We start from the raw sequence: 20513 nt of genomic DNA, 5'->3' as shown, positions 1-20513 counted from the left end.
AAGAATTGCATGCGTTATGAGAATTTTCTGTACATGTCTAGGATCCTGTTAGAACTTATGTGTAAAATTGTTGTTGTATTGCCAGACAGTACCAAGGAAGTATTACAGGGTGGGCTACTGTGTCTAGAGACGCGACAGGAACAAGCCTTCGCCATCCACTCACAGGAGAGGATCATGGGACTCCTAGGGGCCATGATCCCACAGGATCACAAGGTTGGTTAAAACCGGGTCTATATGACATCAGATTGTATCAAAATGGTGGTACATAATCCTTCTGTACTTTTACTGTAGTATAATACAGTACATTATGTATTGTTACTAGTTATCGTATAAACTGATTTTATATTCAAGTATAATACAGTACATTAGATATAGTTACTAGTTATCGTGTAAACTGATTTTATATTCAAGTATAATATGATACATTATATATAGTTACTAGTTATCGTGTCAACTGATTTTATATTCAAGAGTCTGTTACATAACAGATCTATTCTGATTTATTACAGATCTTGTCGACTGGTGTAACATATAACTTCACCACAGACCAGTTCATACATCTGTTGTTTAAGATTGCCAAGTAAGTAGATATAGTTATGTTTGTCTTAGAAAAATTAACACAGAATCATCATAGAGGTCAGAGATCATATAGGGTCTGATTTTAATCTAAGACAAAGGCAACCATCAAACTTTTGTCGACATAAAGATTTAAGGAAACCACATTGAATGGACTTGAAAAGCATAAAATTTGATGATATCAAATTCATCAATTTCATGATATACCTTGTACACAATGGTAATTAGGTATAAGGCACAGAAAACTTCATACTTGGTTTGTGGGTCCACCTTGGTGAAATGATATTCGTAATTGTGACACTTTTTGACCTTTGACCTCATTAAAAAAAAAAACACTTGCAGTTCTGTGGGATACACAATAGTGAACTTAGATTTGTAATATTAACTCGTTTATGTATAACTTTGACCTACAGAGGTGAGAGTGGACATGAGGTGAACACTCGACATCTGGCCATGGGACTTCTCGGACCACTGCTGACCAAATGTCCACCCAAGGTAGGCATCTGGACACAGGCCTTTGTTAATGCGCAGTAGTATTGTTATTGAGATTGCTTTACATTGCAGACCTGATCTGGTTCTACTCTACCGGCTTAATAAAAAAGAAAATTTAGACACAATCTTTATATCATATCAAGAATATTTTCAGATGTGAGTGGGTTTTTTTCAACTTTTTAAATTGGAATATAATTAATTTGTATTTATGATGCATTTATTTTTCAAAAAGATAATAAAAAATATCTGAAATATGTATTGCCAAATTATCAATAATATGAATTTTACTGCTATTTCTATATACAGGTTGCGGATGAATCGGTTAAGAGTACCCAAGGTGCCATCACAAAACTAGACAACTACATAGAGGGTCAGAGGACTATCGAATACCTCTTCTCCTTTGGTGCTGATTGTCTAGAAAAGTAGGTGATCCGTATCAAAATACTGTCAAATGGCTTTTACACTACTGAATCAATTAAGTTTTATCCCACAACTACTTCATTTACAACTACAAATTCTTTATACCCCTCACAATGAAATTAGATTGGTGTACTGTGATCAGTTTGTCTGTCTGTCTAGAACATCTTGTCAGATTGGTGTACTGCAATCAGTTTGTCTGTCTGTCTAGAACATCTTGTCCAGCTAATTCCTCTAAACTAACAAATCAATTTCATTGAAACTTTGCAGCAATATAAATAGGGATCATGTATAGATGTGCATGCATATTTTGCAAAAAGTTTGGCTGCCATGGTAACCAGGTCACTTTACACAAGTTTTCAAAAATGGCTATTAAACGATTGTAATGTATTAATACCAATTTTTTTAATAGTTCATAAAGACCTGTGCTGATTGGGAAGTATACCAAATCCCACGTTGTATTGAACATTAATCAATGATCTGTTTCGGTGTAGGTGTGGACTGGAGTGGGCCTGTTCCGTGGCTCGTATTCTTCAGAACCTGTACAGTTCATCTGACTGGCGGTCCGTTATCCACCACCACCTGACTACGTGTGTGCAGTCCCTGACTGCCTTACTAGATCTACCATCCATATTCGCTCTGTTTGTAATGGCAGGATTTCCAGAAGTAAGACGTATACACATATCTATTGATAAGATATTTGAAAGTGTCAGGATATTTTTATTGGTTCAGGACATGATATTGTGTAAACTTTTGTCCTTTCTTCCCAGCATTGTCTCTTCTTTTTGTCCTCTATTGCCAAGCTGACACACATTTTGACATTTTGTTTCCTTTACGTCTGATATTTTATAGATAACTCTTGTCATATTTTATGCAAAGAATTGTGTTTCATGTTGAACATTGTTGGTAACATTACATAGTGTCTATTACTTAATCAGTATGTTTGTTTAACAATGTTAATCTATATTGCGTTAACACAGCTTTTTTGTTTGTAGGTACTGACTATTGGTACCCTTGTACAGTATAACCACATGGATATGGAGAAGAAGAAAGGAGTGGTGTTAAAACACTACCCTGACAAGTATCAGACCCTCATCATAGATATCAAGACTCGTAAACGGCACACGGTAAACCTCTATCTATAGACACTTGTCCTTCTATAAATGACTACTCTTATAACTGACCATTTCTTTTAAATGACCAGTTTTCTCAGTTACGGACGCTGTTCAACTTTAAGATACCCACTCTCAATAACCACGCTCCATACCTTAACCCGAATAACAACCATTAAAAAGTCGCCCAAAGTCAGAATATTCATTTTGACAGCCCTCTCATCAGAAACATTACGTTTCCCAATTATTTCAAGCCATTAAAACACAGTTGCTATTTATCTTATATAGCTTGGTTGTGAGGGCACTATTGCCTCATAGTATTGTCAAGGGATGGAGTATTTCTCAAGCCATAGGCGAGGGCACTATCCCATTACAAGACATTGTTATAAGGCTATAGTGCCCTCACAATCAGGCCAGAATGGGTTTAGTACATCACCCTCACATGTGACCGGTTTATGTCTTCATAATAGTAGCACGTAATGGACAACTCACAATACTATCTTCATTTCCATACCATGTTGTTACAGTAAAACTACAACATAAATTTTCGTAGAAATCTGTGTTTACTCAAAAGGAGATTCAGTTTCATTTATTCTAAAAGTAGATCAATATAAAACATGAGTAAACTGGGTTCTGTAGAAAAGCAACATTTGCTCCCATCCCCACACACAAAAGTCTGCACGCCTTTTGACGTCTTGGTCGAAGCGCATCGTTGTAATGACCTCATGCGATGGTGACATCACAATAGATTCAAGTTCAATTTGGTGCTACTTCAATAGTCCCCTGCCACTACTGCAAATAGTATCCATGTGTGTAGCCAATCAGAAGCCAGCATTCTGTCATATAAATATACTAAAAATCTTTATGTCCAGTCCAACTGACTGAAGCTTTAGTTCGGACTCAAGCCTTTTAATTGTCAATACACATAAAGGTGTGAAGCAATTAGCCTATCTGTACTATTCTTTAAAGCTTTTCTACTTTTTGTGTAATGGTTCATTTCTATTGTTACACAGGTGCAAGACAAGTTTGTCGAATGTTTATCGTTGGTGGCTGACACCTGGGACACCGATCATGTGAACTTATTTATCTCCACCATCCAGAACTTTGATAGCAGCATCCGCAAAGGTTATTAAAGCTTGATATTAATGTCTTACAAAATTTTACTGTACAACATCAGTGGAAAGGCTTGTCAATTTGAGTTTGAATTTTTAATGAGGGAAAAGAAATTTATCAGTTTTAGAAGCAATAGTAAATACACTGGCCTTCAAATCGTTTGTTACATGTGCAGTTTTACAAACATGAAAAGTACAAAAATATGTAAACCTGTTTAATACAGACATGAGTATATATATGAATTTTGCAGAAGAAGAGGTGTTTCTTGAGACTGTGTGGGTACTCTCACTGTGTCTGAAGGTCCTCAACAACAATGTCAAGTCTATGGAGAACTGTATGGTGCAGAATCTATTTGAACCTAGGTTTATACAGTGTCTGGTATATCTGGCCAGTAAGGGTACAGAGTTTAGTCAGCAGTGGCTACGTAAAGATCTTGAGGTACGACTCTACAGCTTCACCTAGTAATTTCTGTCTCAACAGCTCTACATATTCTTAATTGCATTTCTGTAGCATCTATATACAAATTCATCTTTTGCTTACATGTTTAGAAATAATAACTTTGACATTAAAATGAATATGACTACAGTATCATGCTTGGTGATACATGCATATCTTATAGATTGACTTTCTATTTGATATTAAACATGAGAAACGAAAAAAGAAACAGAATGATTAAAATCACAGGACTTTGTCAAAAACCCATACCTTTTATGTTAATCGTGAAACCAAACTTAATGACTTATAGTTCTACAACATGTCCTTATTTCCTATCCAAGGTTCTGTCTCTGATGTTATACACCAATGAAGGAGTGGGGGCCTCACACAAACGTACCAAGGCTCTGTCCTACCCTGAACAGCTCGCAGCAGCTCTAGAGAAACGCACCAAATCAAAACGTAGTTCTGGAGACCAGGACTTTTTAAATGAAAGTGACAAAGACAACATGTCTTATCTTTCATCGTCGTCATCCTCTACGAGCTACAACAGTGGTGCAGACAGTAGTGATGATGATGAAACTGAAAAGACAAACATCGATGACACTTTCCCAGACCTTGATCAGAGGACAAAGGTCATGTTTGAGGTAAGTTTTTACATTAACAGTTATGGCAAATAAACCACTTCTTTTCACTAACGAATGTATTTGGCATCTGTAGGACCTATTTACTACCTGAAATTACTAGTACTCTAAACAACTTTCAGGTAAGTAATTGTAAGCTTTTTGCTAAATCTAACAATGTGCTTGTATAGAGGTTAAATAATCAGCACATTGCAATTTCACAAAATGAACCGTTTTAAAAATGTCTTTTGAGCAAAGCTTTCTCTTGTGGTCACTGAAAAAATTACAGTATATTTTTGCAAATTAATTAGCTAATGTAATTTATTGCTTTGATTACTGCTATAGTTTAACAGTAAATTGTTGTTTCTGCAAATCTTGTACAGACAACTCCTAGATGCCGTAGTAACCAGATCAGTATACACAGATTTGTAAAATGGCCATTGCATTAACTCATTATAAGATAGCTTTTCTTCAAACTTCAGTCAAGTGATGCAATATATGAATACCAATACAATAAACATGGAAGTAACAGGCTACTCAATGGTCAACAAAATATAGAAATAATCCAATTATTCTGGACTATTTTCAAAGTTTACATCATTTGGTTGGTATGATCACAAATCAGGGGTAGTGGGGGGGGGCCCCAGGTATTACAATAGATTTCAGTGACTGGTTTGGCTGCAGTTCGTGGTCACTGCTGGTAACTGGACATGATAATATGTTATGCAAAGTAGACCTGACCAGTTTTATTTTAGAGTGAAACTCCTCTAAGGTAGAGTAAACGTAGCAGGGTATTTGCCATTGACTTACAGTGCTAGTTGGAGCCCTTAAGACTATATGTATTTACAGACTCTACACAGCGATCTGAAGGTTCCATATAGTGTTCTGCGGGCTATATTTGACATGCATGATAAGAACCCTGATGATGTAGTGAAGGCTATAGTAGAGAAGTAAGTATATATCATATTCCAATACCATAAACTTATTGACTTTCTTCTTATCGTCAGCGATGTGTCTGCTATCTTTTGCATTGACTTTACCAGGTAGTTCAATCACTTTTCTACATTCACCACTTTGTAATTATGAATGGAAATATTACTTAAATATTACTTTAATTACTCAGATGATTATCTTGCAACTTCTGTTTTCCTTACAGCTTAGAAAACTCACCAATGACAGCCAAAGAAGATATTGAGCGACTCAGTCAGAAGTGGTAAGCAGTAGTATACAGTTGTTAAGTTCTCAGTAGGTCTTTAAAAAGGCACTGTTATATGGACATGATGATGGTGAAGGCTACAGACAACATTGAATACATCTGTTCTTAAAAACTGCAGCATTGTATCAATTACAATTAAACCTTAGTACACAAAATAGATCGAGCAAAACAAATGTCCTTTATAAACAATCAATTTCATTTAAGGTCTTGACATTGACAAAATAAGTAAAAAGACAATATATGTATTTAGTAATTCTGACAAAATAAGTAAAAAGACAATGTATGTGTTAAGTAATTCTGACAAAATAAGTAAAAAGACAATGTATGTATTAAGTAATTCTGACAAAATAAGTAAAAAGACAATGTATGTATTAAGTAATTCTGACAAAATAAGTAAAAAGACAATGTATGTATTAAGTAATTCTGACAAAATAAGTAAAAAGACAATGTATGTGTTAAGTAATTCTGACAAAATAAGTAAAAAGACAATGTATGTATATTAAGTAATTCTGACAAAATAAGTAAAAAGACAATGTATGTATGTATAAGTAATTCTGACAAAAATAAGTAAAAAGACAATGTATGTATGTGTTAAGTAATTCTGACAAAATAAGTAACAAGACAATGTATGTGTTAAGTAATTCTGACAAAATAAGTAAAAAGACAATGTATGTATTTAGTAATTCTGACAAAATAAGTAAAAAGACAATGTATGTATGTGTTAAGTAATTCTGACAAATTAAGTAACAAGACAATATATGTATTTAGTAATTCTGACAAAATAAATAAAAAGACAATGTATATATTTAGTAATTCTGACAAGATAAGTAAAAAGACAATATGTATGTGTTAAGTAATTCTGACAAAATAAGTAAAAAGACAATGTATGTATTTAGTAATTCTGACAAAATAAATAAAAAGACAATGTATGTATGTATGAAGTAATTCTGACAAAATAAGTAAAAAGACAATGTATGTATTAAGTAATTCTGACAAAATAAGTAAAAAGACAATGTATGTATGTATTAAGTAATTCTGACAAAATAAGTAAAAAGACAATGTATGTATGTGTTAAGTAATTCTGACAAAATAAGTAAAAAGACAATGTATGTATTTAGTTATTCTGACAAAATAAGTAAAAAGACAATATGTATGTATTAAGTAATTCTGACAAAATAAGTAAAAAGACAATGTATGTATGTGTTAAGTAATTCTGACAAAATAAGTAACAAGACAATATATGTATTTAGTAATTCTGACAAAATAAGTAAAAAGACAATGTATGTATTAAGTAATTCTGACAAAATAAGTAAAAAGACAATGTATGTATGTGTTAAGTAATTCTGACAAATAAGTAAAAGACATATAAGTAATTCTGACAAAATAAGTATGTATGTATTTAGTAATTCTGACAAAATAAGTAAAAAGACAATGTATGTATTAAGTAATTCTGACAAAATAAGTAAAAAGACAATGTATGTATTAAGTAATTCTGACAAAATAAGTAAAAAGACAATGTATGTGTTAAGTAATTCTGACAAAATAAGTAAAAAGACAATATGTATGTATTAAGTAATTCTGACAAAATAAGTAAAAAGACAATGTATGTATTAAGTAATTCTGACAAAATAAGTAAAAAGACAATGTATGTATTTAGTAATTCTGACAAAATAAGTAAAAAGACAATGTATATATTTAGTAATTCTGACAAGATAAGTAAAAAGACAATATGTATGTGTTAAGTAATTCTGACAAAATAAGTAAAAAGACAATGTATGTATTTAGTAATTCTGACAAAATAAATAAAAAGACAATGTATATATTTAGTAATTCTGACAAGATAAGTAAAAAGACAATATGTATGTGTTAAGTAATTCTGACAAAATAAGTAAAAAGACAATGTATGTATTTAGTTATTCTGACAAAATAAGTAAAAAGACAATATGTATGTATTAAGTAATTCTGACAAAATAAGTAAAAAGACAATGTATGTATTAAGTAATTCTGACAAAATAAGTAAAAAGACAATGTATGTATTAAGTAATTCTGACAAAATAAGTAAAAAGACAATGTATGTATTTAGTAATTCTGACAAAATAAGTAAAAAGACAATGTATGTATTAAGTAATTCTGACAAAATAAGTAAAAAGACAATGTATGTATTAAGTAATTCTGACAAAATAAGTAAAAAGACAATGTATGTATTTAGTAATTCTGACAAGATAAGTAAAAAGACAATATGTATGTATTAAGTAATTCTGACAAAATAAATAAAAAGACAATATATGTATTTTAAGTAATTCTGACAAAATAAATAAAAAGACATAAAAAGACAATGTATGTATGTGTTAAGTAATTCTGACAAAATAAGTAACAAGACAATGTATGTGTTAAGTAATTCTGACAAAATAAGTAAAAAGACAATGTATGTATGTGTTAAGTAATTCTGACAAAATAAGTAACAAGACAATGTATGTGTTAAGTAATTCTGACAAAATAAGTAAAAAGACAATGTATGTATTTAGTAATTCTGACAAAATAAGTAAAAAGACAATGTATGTATTGTGTTAAGTAATTCTGACAAAATTAAGTAACAAGACAATATATGTATTTAGTAATTCTGACAAAATAAGTAAAAAGACAATGTATGTATTAAGTAATTCTGACAAAATAAGTAAAAAGACAATGTATGTATGTGTTAAGTAATTCTGACAAAATAAGTAAAAAGACAATGTATGTGTTAAGTAATTCTGACAAAATAAGTAAAAAGACAATGTATGTGTTAAGTAATTCTGACAAAATAAGTAAAAAGACAATGTATGTATGTATTAAGTAATTCTGACAAAATAAGTAAAAAGACAATGTATGTGTTAAGTAATTCTGACAAAATAAGTAAAAAGACAATGTATGTATTAAGTAATTCTGACAAAATAAGTAACAAGACAATATATGTATTTAGTAATTCTGACAAAATAAATAAAAAGACAATATATGTATATATTAAGTAATTCTGACAAAATAAGTAAAAAGACAATTATGTATGTATTTAGTAATTCTGACAAAATAAATAAAAAGACAATAATTATATATAAGTAATTCTGACAAAATAAGTAAAAAGACAATGTATGTATGTGTTAAGTAATTCTGACAAAATAAGTAAAAAGACAATGTACGTTATGTATTAAGTAATTCTGACAAAATAAATAAAAAGACAATATATGTATTTAGTAATTCTGACAAAATAAATAAAAAGACAATATATGTATATATTAAGTAATTCTGACAAAATAAATAAAAAGACAATGTATGTATATATTAAGTAATTCTGACAAAATAAGTAAAAAGACAATGTATGTATGTGTTAAGTAATTCTGACAAAATAAGTAAAAAGACAATGTACGTTATGTATTAAGTAATTCTGACAAAATAAGTAAAAAGACAATGTATGTATTATTTAGTAATTCTGACAAAATAAGTAAAAAGACAATGTATGTATTAAGTAATTCTGACAAAATAAGTAAAAAGACAATATATGTATTTAGTAATTCTGACAAAATAAATAAAAAGACAATGTATATATTTAGTAATTCTGACAAGATAAGTAAAAAGACAATGTATGTATTAAGTAATTCTGACAAAATAAGTAAAAAGACAATATATGTATTTAGTAATTCTGACAAAATAAATAAAAAGACAATGTATGTATGTGTTAAGTAATTCTGACAAAATAAGTAAAAAGACAATGTATGTATGTGTTAAGTAATTCTGACAAAATAAGTAAAAAGACAATGTATGTGTTAAGTAATTCTGACAAAATAAGTAAAAAGACAATGTATGTATTAAGTAATTCTGACAAAATAAGTAAAAAGACAATGTATGTATTAAGTAATTCTGACAAAATAAGTAAAAAGACAATGTATGTGTTAAGTAATTCTGACAAAATAAGTAAAAAGACAATGTATGTATGTGTTAAGTAATTCTGACAAAATAAGTAAAAAGACAATGTATGTATTAAGTAATTCTGACAAAATAAATAAAAAGACAATGTATATATTTAGTAATTCTGACAAAATAAGTAAAAAGACAATGTATGTATTTAGTAATTCTGACAAAATAAATAAAAAGACAATGTATATATTTAGTAATTCTGACAAGATAAGTAAAAAGACAATGTATATATTTAGTAATTCTGACAAAATAAGTAAAAAGACAATATGTATTTAGTAATTCTGACAAAATAAGTAAAAAGACAATGTATGTATTTAGTAATTCTGAAAATTAAGTAAAAAGACAATGTATATATTTAGTAGTTCTGACAAAATAAGTAAAAAGACAATGTATTTATTCAGTAATTCTGACAAAATAAATAAAAAGACAATGTATATTTATATTTAGTAATTCTAAAAAAATAAGTAAAAAGACAATGTATGTATTTCGTAATTCTGACAAAATAAGTGAAAAAAACAATGTATGTATTTAGTAATTCATTATATTATTGACCAGAGTAAAAGAATGATATGTAGCTTAAAGTTCTATGCTAGGAGTTACTTTTGGTTGCTAAGCAACAATATTGACTGTATTACATATACACAAGGTAGTTAATATCAGCTGCCATAGGACAATATATACCATGTACTTATTGCTCCAAAATTAGCTGATGTCATGTAACCATTGGTCTTCTAGGAGTTGGTATGCAAGTTATTGGGTATAGAGGTTGTGCTCTTTATCTTGTTACAGGGAGTCCATCGCCCATACAAAAAGTTCAGAGGTCACCCAGATGGCCAGTGTCACAGACAAGGTGATAGACACAGGCATACATTACCATCCAGTGATGACACACACTCACAGGTAAGCAGCATTTCACAAACAAATGGCATTTCTGGAGATACAGTGATAAGAAAATGTTACTGCTAATCATGATGATTCACAATAGATTACAGTAAACTGTTATGCAGTAATCTTCTTTAAAACTTTTCATGCCACATATGCTGTACTTAAAGAATCCACCATTTCGCCAACAAAGTTTGTTTCTGCTTTTTCTCAGAATATACTGATGGGATTTTTTTCATAGTAAAGAAGAGAAAAACAGAGAAAAGATCCATCTTTCATTTGACTGATAAAGATCTATAAATATTGGGGGTCACAATCCCTCTTGGATCTCTTGTTTCTCTTAAATCCATTTGTCCATCACTGTTGTTAACAGGTCAATAGAGAAAGCTACAGAGGAGAGTGGAGAAACACAGAAACTAATCCGAACTCCAGACAATGACCTAGAGGATGACATTAACAAACAGCAGCGTACTAAAAGTGCAGAGCTACTGAAACAGGAGCTGGAGAAGCAAGGCAGAGCAGGAGCTACAGACTACCTGTACAAAGTCAACATGGCCATGTCTGTACTATATGCTCGACAGGTCCTTATAAGTCTCCTAGCTCAGTGGCCCGACTCAGGACATGTGATCTCGGCAGAGTTACTGGGGTGTAAGGATGTACAACAGATACCCTGTGTCCTAGATCTACTCAACAAGAATGAGAGCAGAGATTGTTTTCAACAGGTAGCTATGGAAATCTTTAATGTCCTGCTAATAAGGCATTATGTAAATACCAGAGTAAGGTTTTCAAATCCCATTACTCTTTGCTATATAACCTTACCAACTGCAAAATCGTTTACACTTGTGTAAATGCAGTGGTTGCCGCACAAGAATACACACTGACTTCCGCAAATAGTGTGAATGCGCATCCGATTAGGCTGTATCTATATTGACCAATCCTCAATATAATGCATATACATGTATGAATATAATGTAAATCTTAAATTATATATAGTAAAATGAATTTTTTAACAAATATTGTATTAATGGGGTGAAATGGTACGTTTATTGTGGAACTATATTTTTGTACTTTCTGAATTTGACAATATTTCCCGCCAAATTTAAGCCAGCTGTTCCGGGATTCTATCAAATGACCGACTGTTCCAATAATCGTATAACATTGAAAAAACAAGAGTTTTATTTTATTTAAACTCTGAATTTAAATGAAATGGTCGGTCGAAATGTAAATATAAGAAATGATTTTTATTTTTTGTTATTTACTGGTGTGTAAACTGCATTTTTGTACAGATATTTCAACATGACGCGCTAACGCATTTTTGCACAGATATTTCAACATGACATGCATTAGCACGTCATGTTGAAATATCTGTAAATGCGCGTCAGGTTGAAATATCTGTACAAAAATGCAGTTTTTGTGTAACTGGTGTGTAACCAGTAAACAACAAAAAATAAAAATCATTCCTTAAATACACATTGATCCCAGTTTTACTCTTACTTAAGGGTGTAGTTGTTGAGTAGTAAAAGGATTTGAAATTCATGGTTCTTTCTTTTATTCTCTTCAGAATTTTCTATTCTGTCTATGTTATATGAATGAAACGAAAGTTGATTTTAAATATATACTCTATACAAATCTAATGCTCTGCTTACTCTGTCATTAGAAGTAGTTTTGATGAAATGCGATTCAATTCTCCTTTCGTCTGTGGTCCGTCTTCCGTCCGTCCGTCGTCCGCCGTGCTTCGTCCGTGTCGTCCGTGGTATGTCCTTAAACAATTTACATTTTCGACTTCTCCTCCAAAACTGCTGAAGCAATTTCAATGAAATTTTGCACAAACCTTCTAAGGCATAAGGCCAATCAAATTGGGAATTATATGGTCCCCACCCCCCCAGGGGGCTGTGGGAGGGGCCAAAAGGGGTAAAATTGAGTAAAATTTCAAAAATCTTCTTCTCTACTCACAGATGTGGTAGAATCAAATACTCTTCATAGATAGAAAGGTCTTAAGGTCCTTTACAAAAATTGTGAATTATATGACCCTGGGGTCTCTAGTTTCCTCCTGGGGAGGGGGTTAAGTTTACTATACTTTATATTGAGAAAACACATTTTTGCGCATTATTTGGTCATATGTAATAGGAAATGAGTCAAATGTTGTCAGAATTATCAGTATGAGATGGCAATTTATTCCTATTAACAAATTTTCTATAACTGACCCCCAGGGGCCTTAGAGGCGGGGTCAAAAGGGGTCAAATAGGCTAAAACTTCAAAAATCTTCTTCTGAAATTCTGGATATGGTAGAATCAAATACTTTTCATAAATAGAAAGGTCTTAAGGTCCTTTACAAAAATTGTGAATTATATGACCCTGGGGTCTCACGTTTCCCCCTGGGGAGGGGGTCAAGTTTACTATAGTTTATATAGGGAAAACACATTTATGAGCATTTTTTGCTCAATTTTCATTGGAAACGAGTCAAACTTGGTTAGAATTATTAGCCTGAGATAGCATTTTAATATCATATCCACATTGGTTCTGGCCGACCCCCTGGGGGCAGAGGGGCGGGGCTAAAAAAGGGTCAAATAGGCTAAAACTTCAAAAATCTTCTAAAATTCTGGATATAGTAGAATCAAATAATTATAGATGGAAAGGTCTTCAGGTGTTTTATAAAAACTGTGAATTATATGACCTTGGGGTCTCACGTTACCCCCTGGGGAGGGGTCAAGTTTACTTTAGTTTATATAGGAAAAACATATTTGTGAACATTATTTGCCCAATTTTCGTAGGAAATAAGTCAAACTTGATTAGAATTATTAGCCGAAGATATAGCATTTTAACATCCATATCCGTCCTCGATGACCCCCTTAGGGACCAGAGGGGCAGGACCAAACAGGGTCAAATTGATCAAAATTTCAAAAATACCTCTAAGTTCACAGGTTTGATGGAAGCAAATACTCTTCATAGTCTAAAAAGGTCAAATTTATAAATCACTGACCAACTTCAAGGCCCAGCATGTAGTGTTTATATGTCTTTAATTTGTTTCATTATTTGTTTCATTATATATTCTAACTCAGGTGACCGTTAAGGCCCATGGGCCTCTTGTTGTTAATGCTATTTTTCAGAGAGTACTGAAGGAATCAGTCTCAAATTTCACATGCAGGTTTCCCTAAGGCCTTAATTGTGCATATTGCATTTTGGGACTGATAGGTGAACAAGATGGCTGAGAGGCTGCCATCTTAAATTTGATCATTAAATTTTGTTACCGTTATTTCTTAGAAAGTACTGAAGTGATCTGTCTTAAACTTCATGTGCAGGTTGCCCTTAGCTTGGGCCCTTGTTTTGCATATTGCATTTTGGGACTGTTCGGTGAAAAAGATGGCCGACAGGCGCCATCTTGGATTTTGATAGTTGAAGTTTATTACCGCTATTTTTCAGAAAGTACTGAAGGGATCCGTCTCAAATTTCACATGCAGGTTCACCTAGGGCCAAAGTTGTGCATATTGCATTTTGGAACTGATCGGGGAACACGATGGCTGACAGGCCACCATTTTAAATTTGATCATTAAATTTTGTTACAGATATTTCTCATAAAGTACTGAAGGGATCTGTCTGAAATTTCATGTGCAGGTTGCCTTAGGGCCCTTGTTGTGCATAATGCACTTTGGGACCGATCGGTGAACAAGATGACCGACAGGCAGCCATCTTGGATTTTGATTGTTGTTGTTTGTTACCGCTATTTCTCAGAAACTACTGAAGGGATCTGTCTCAAATTTTATATGTAGAATGAAGTAAAAGTTTGAAAAGCAGACAAAAGATCCCTCTTTCCATTGTCAGACGTAGATCATTCTTTGGTGGGCGCCAAGATTCCTCTGGGATCTCTTGTCTAATGTTGTAGTGTGTAGCTTTGGACTGAAATATTCATTGTTTGTTTTTAGGTTGTGGAGAAGGTAATCCGTAACTGTGAAACGGATAGCCTAGTACCCATTGCCAGCACGGCTGGACAGTTCATGGAGGAGGTGACACTGTCGTCGATTACTCATGAGTCTGAACACAACTGTCGACACATCCCAGAAGTTAAAAAGTCCATTCAGCTCCCAGGAGCCTCCTACCTACAGGTGACGTTTGACAAAAGGTGTGCGGTGGCAGACACAGACGACACCCTAGTGTTTTCCTCTTCACCAAATATGGATGCAAATAAACACGAGTTCACCGGTCCCTGGGGTACAGGCTCCACTAACATCAGAATTCCAGGCAAGTAATTTAATGGCAAGTATAACCTATGTCAGGTATCAGTAACGAAACCATAAATCTAATCTTAAATGGATCTCCACCTAAGTCAAAGATTTTGGCTAGGTCAACAGTTTTCTTCCAGACTTTAATGAGAAAATGGTGAAAATTTAGTTATTTACAAACATCATGGTAGCACCACCATCACAGGGCTGTTGCAATGCATCAAAATATATAGTCGTCAACAATGGTAGCAGCATGTATTGAAGACATTTCATTATTTTCTAGTGCATGTGATCTGTCTTTTCCCTACTTCAGTAAAAGACAATTATCTCGTCCCTAGAAATTGCAGAATAACCCTGTCAGGTATGGGAGATATGTTTATCATTACAACTTGTTTGATCTCCCACTTCAGGTGATACATTACACTACACCTTTAAGACCACAAAAGACGTTTTAGTACGATTACCGATGTGGGGATACAAGTTCACTGTGGCTGCTGGTACACGAGACAGCTTTGAAACTGGATATGCCATTCTTAACAAAGTCCTTTCTACAAACCTTGCACTGTAAGTCTTTTGTTTCTTCATTATTGATAATACCAGTATATCATTGTTTACAAGCACTGACCTCTGGTTTTAACATGTTAATTGCCAAAAAGCAACATTTGTTTCCTCTCCCATATATTGCTGCCTGTCTGTCATCTTGACAGCTTGTAATGTTGTGTAATAGTGACATCACAGGAGATTTCCCCAGGTTTTACTCTGAAGCATTTCTGGAGATATAGTGATGAGAAATTATTGTTGCTAGATATAATAATTCACAATAGATTTCAATAAGCAGTAATGCAGTAATCTTATATATAAATGCTTTTCATGCCACATATGTTGTGCCATTTCAATAGTGCTGAGGGATGCAGGCACTCTTTTGGCTTAGTACCCATGTGTGTATAGCCTAACAAAAAGACAGCATTTTGTCATGTGATATGCTAGTGGTAATTGTAAGTGACTTGATATGATTTATATTACAGTGCCCTACCTGTGATGATCTGATATGATTTATAATACAGTGCCCTACCTGTAAGTGACCTGTTATGATTTAGTGCCCTACCTCTAAATGACCTGATATGATTTATATTACAGTGCCCTACCTCTAAGTGACCTAATATTGGTTGATATTACAGTGCTCTACCTCTAAGTGACCTAATATTGGTTGATAGTACAGTACCCTACCTCTAAGTGACCTAATATTGGTTGATATTACAGTGCCCTACCTCTAAGTGACCTAATATTGGTTGATATTACAGTGCCCTACCTCTAAGTGACCTGTGGCAGATCCTGGTGTATGTAGCTACCAAACAGACTGGTAGTCAGAGACTCAAGGCCATACAACTTCTTCTGAAGATTGTTAGTACTCAACACAGGTAAGTAATTCAGTTAGTTACTGGTTTATTGCCTACATGACTACGCCTAACACTAGGCTTTGTCTCACCAACTTAAGTTAAGTTCTGTCAGCATGAGTGTTTAACCTTTGATATGGACAGTCTGTATATGTAGGGAATTTTCTGGAAGATGGTCCCTGTGTCTGAAATTTATATATTTGAATATATTTAGTAGGGTATACGTATACACTGTATGTGTGTTTTTGGAATAGGTTCAACTGTGTGTTCAATGAAAGGTTTCTAAGAATGAAATTCCTGACTTGCTTATAGATGAGCTGTTGGTAGCAGCTACTTTGAAGTTCTATCTAGAATTCAAATACAAAGTTCTGGTTTGAGTGTTGGTTTAATAATCCTGGTAGATTTTCTCTTTATAAAATGAATTAAATATGCTACATTTATTATTACAAATACTAAATCATCACAATGACTTGACTTTTTTGTCCATAGAACGGCAAGCAGCTCTAAGCTGACCCTTGACCTGAGCTTGTTGAAGCCATTATGGCAGTTATACAATCACATGACCAAACAGGAAGTGGATAGTAACATAGTGCTGTCCCCTGTTGTGCGAGCTCTGACAGAACTCTTCCTTCAGGTGGAGTCTCTAGCTATGGTAAGTCATATTACAATGTTGTACAACTGCTTATAATGAGTGCTGCAAACTAACTTTCTTTTGTGGCTACTAAATTTGCGATTTCCATTCCAAAACAAGTTCTTTAAAATTTGAACATTCGCAGATTTAAAATTGAATGGAAAGTCATATTAATATAAATGCTGTGGATATTAATTTGCTGAGATATACTTTCGCAAAAGTTAATGGAATGCAAAAGAGAGTTGGTTTATAGTAATCATTTATGGGTTGGAATGTATAATGTTATCGATTACCATTGTTTAATATTTTGTGTGTGGATAATAACTGTCAGTGACTTATGTTTTCTACAGGAATGGGACATGGTGACAGAGTACCTACTCTCTATACAAGACATTGATGAGATCCGGAAGGTCATACGCCAGGTAAGGCCTGTCAGACTTCATTGCTTTAACTTACATTAAGTCTGTAAAACAGACTTATAACGCATTTAGATTTTAGCACTAAAGCAATCTTGACTAGGTTAGTGCATTGATGAATTTGCGCAATCTCCCTACTTAGCTATATTCTGTCTTTGCATATAGCAGTTTGCTCCCTTGCCGTTAGGTATCGATTGTTACGTCTCCGAAAAGTACGACGTTATGCTCGCAAACACATGACATCACAATCAATACCTACCACAATGGCAGATAACTCAGTTATATGGAAATACAGAATAAAAGATATTCAGAAAATAACAATTAGCACAATCATGAAATACAGCATTGTTAGTGCAAAAATCACTAAAATAGTATTTGTGGTAAAATGATGTACATTTTTACGTTAAAATTTACATTTTAAATTGTTAAAGTGAATAGTCTGGCAAAGAAAACTAGTCTAAATGCGTTGATAGGCCTTCCAAAAGTTCTCACATATTCATACGACGGTCAAGTTCTGCTTACGTTTCCCAGTTCTGACCATTGAAATAAAGAAAAGTTGAAAGCATTGAAAGCGAGGCTGCATGGAAATGTAACCATGGACATAGTCAGCCGGGAAGACGTTTTAGGATTCCTATACTTTAAACTAATTTCTTTGTACGCAGACAGATTTTCAGGAGATATTTTATTTTTCCATTTCATTAGAAATAATACTGGATACATTCACACTATTTTTTCCGACTTTAGCCATCCTTGCCCGACTGTTCACTTTAAACATAACTTCTAATTTAACTTTGTAATGCTTTTATGATCTCTTGAAACCAACTGGTTTAAAATGAATTGATACACAGAATTGACTGCTCTAGATTGATTAACCGGGTTTTTTATGTCACTGTTGTTATAAAATGTATGACTGATTATTTTTTGTTTTATCAGGGAATAATGAATGTAGCTGCAGTTAGCTATATGATTGGCTACAAGAACTCAGCTGTGGAATTAGTGACAATGATGAAGAAAAAGAAAACAACATCATCAACAACAGTGGCACCGTTTGGTGCAGCCGCAACTAATACATCAACAGTCAACAAAACAAAGGGAGATAAAAACCAGGATGTGGATTTATAGTACAAAGCCAGAAGTTCCATTTAACAATGTAAGGGAGATCACTGCATGTCACTCATACCAAAGACATATACAGACAACAAAGTCAAGAGAAATTACAACCAAAGTCATATGCACATACAAGTGGTGACTGACTCCCAGACCTATGGTATACAAGGCTTGTGATATTCTGAAATGGCCTGATGACCTAGGTAACTGCCTCTTTGGTATGGGGCTTGATACCCAGAGTCCTGTGAGACAGTTTGTGATAATCTTAAGATGCCCTGGCCCTCAGCTAGAGCCGTGTGGATCTCATTTGCCCTGACTTGCCCTATATATGGGTAGAGCTGTGATACTAGGAGAAACCCTGCCCTAGTTCACCTTGACAAGACTTGTGGTGAACAGAGATGACTTGACTTGCTCTATGGGTAGCGTTGCTCTATTATAGGTTATAATCAATTAATGCTAATTTAACTTTTGTTTCGAAATATTTGAAGTTTACTTTGTATTAAGTAATAATCATTATTTGTTGCTTTTGTTAATCTAAGCTGTAAAATACTCTCCACTGAAGGTAGTTTTATTGTAAAGAATGTCTTAGGTTGATAGTCACATCCAACTTGCAGAAGATTGGTGTCCGTCAAGTAGACAGTGATAACTCACCCTGAGTGAGATTTGGCTTGTGACCATAAGGCTTGCCGATTGCTGACCAGCTGAAATCTTTCATAAGATGTTTAATTATTTTAATTTTTCCTTCCATGCTCAAAAGACAATTATGAAATAACAGCTGTTCAGAAGCATTTTGACAGAGATATGGTAACAAGTAAGTTGACTTGGGGTCAAAATGGAATCAGGTCAATAATATCAGCACATAGAGCACTCTATGCTTCTGCTTAAAAAGTTAAAAAAATTCAACAAAGAAAATCCCTCTTATTTAAGCTTTTAGTGACAAATCAGTGAAGAATGGGATAAACAAGTCCTGTTAAATAGTCATGTTGTTTGTGATATATTATAGCCATAAAAGTGCTGCTTATATTGAAAAAAAAATGTGTTTTCTAATATTTTCAACAAAATCTTGAAGTATTGTAAATGTTACCTTCAGATTTTGTTCTACAAATGTAACATACTCTGAAGAATACCATATATATACAAAATGAACTATATTGTGATTTATGTTTGGAATTTGTTGGGTATCAATGCTTGTCCAAATTCAAAGATAAAATCATTGAGATTGTGTAATTCAGTATGTTAGAATTTATATATACATTGTATTGTGCATTGTCTACTGAGATTTACCTACAGTATAAATCATTCTTTAAATTATAGGATTACCCCTTTGTTTTTCTGGTTTTGTTTTATGATAAAGATGAATACAGTATATAACTTATCTAAACTGACCCTTGTTTAACCCGGATCCCAGTGTAGTCTGGCGAACTTGTATGATATTTTCCTTCTTAATATACTTATTAAAATCTGTATTGTCCAGAAACCTGTATATACCAGCCAATTATACTAGTCCTGGTAATATCTGGTTTAGACAAGTTATACTGTATGTGTTATGATCTAGGTACTTTTATTGTCTGTTTGTGTGAGTGAGTAGGGAATGAAGTGGGCCTAGACTTGTATCAGCCATTGGCCTTTACATTCCAATGCTCCCTGTTGATTATAGCCTTAAGCTATGTTACAGCATTGCTGTATTTCAGCTGTTATTGAATTGTTATTCTCACATTGTGTATTATAAGTAATATTTACATATTATGTATAAGCATTAGTAATGTAGAGTATATAGTTGTTTGTTACTGTAGTATTGTCACCTGTACATAGTGTCATTACTGTAAATACAATAGTATTTATAATTTGTAAGAAGTCCAACTTACATGATTTTCATTAATAAAACGTGATTGCCATACATATAATTGGTCATGTGAATACTAGTTTTCATAATGAAA

The 20513-nt window shown here is 33.1% G+C and overlaps 1 protein-coding gene across 1 annotated transcript in view; it reads left to right on the top strand.

The window, feature by feature from the left end:
* Positions 1 to 20482, top strand: part of LOC138323124 (zinc finger ZZ-type and EF-hand domain-containing protein 1-like) — a 72746-nt gene extending 52264 nt beyond the window's left edge. The window contains exons 56-74 of the mRNA XM_069267500.1: positions 86 to 213; positions 510 to 580; positions 990 to 1071; positions 1375 to 1490; positions 1980 to 2151; positions 2481 to 2612; positions 3611 to 3722; positions 3961 to 4148; positions 4487 to 4789; positions 5615 to 5715; positions 5922 to 5978; positions 10719 to 10829; positions 11185 to 11533; positions 14732 to 15047; positions 15439 to 15592; positions 16330 to 16446; positions 16912 to 17074; positions 17404 to 17475; positions 18403 to 20482. Coding sequence (XP_069123601.1) covers positions 86 to 213; positions 510 to 580; positions 990 to 1071; positions 1375 to 1490; positions 1980 to 2151; positions 2481 to 2612; positions 3611 to 3722; positions 3961 to 4148; positions 4487 to 4789; positions 5615 to 5715; positions 5922 to 5978; positions 10719 to 10829; positions 11185 to 11533; positions 14732 to 15047; positions 15439 to 15592; positions 16330 to 16446; positions 16912 to 17074; positions 17404 to 17475; positions 18403 to 18591 — 2933 coding nt within the window. The 3' untranslated portion in view covers positions 18592 to 20482. The remainder of the gene's footprint in view (positions 1 to 85; positions 214 to 509; positions 581 to 989; positions 1072 to 1374; positions 1491 to 1979; positions 2152 to 2480; positions 2613 to 3610; positions 3723 to 3960; positions 4149 to 4486; positions 4790 to 5614; positions 5716 to 5921; positions 5979 to 10718; positions 10830 to 11184; positions 11534 to 14731; positions 15048 to 15438; positions 15593 to 16329; positions 16447 to 16911; positions 17075 to 17403; positions 17476 to 18402) is intronic.
* The last annotated feature ends 31 nt before the right edge of the window (positions 20483 to 20513 follow it).

Source organism: Argopecten irradians, chromosome 5, assembly GCF_041381155.1.
Source record: "Argopecten irradians isolate NY chromosome 5, Ai_NY, whole genome shotgun sequence".
Classification (NCBI taxonomy): Eukaryota; Metazoa; Mollusca; class Bivalvia; order Pectinida; family Pectinidae; genus Argopecten; species Argopecten irradians.
The sequence above is the reverse complement of the archived record's forward strand: the minus strand, read 5'-3'. Positions and strand labels throughout refer to the sequence as shown.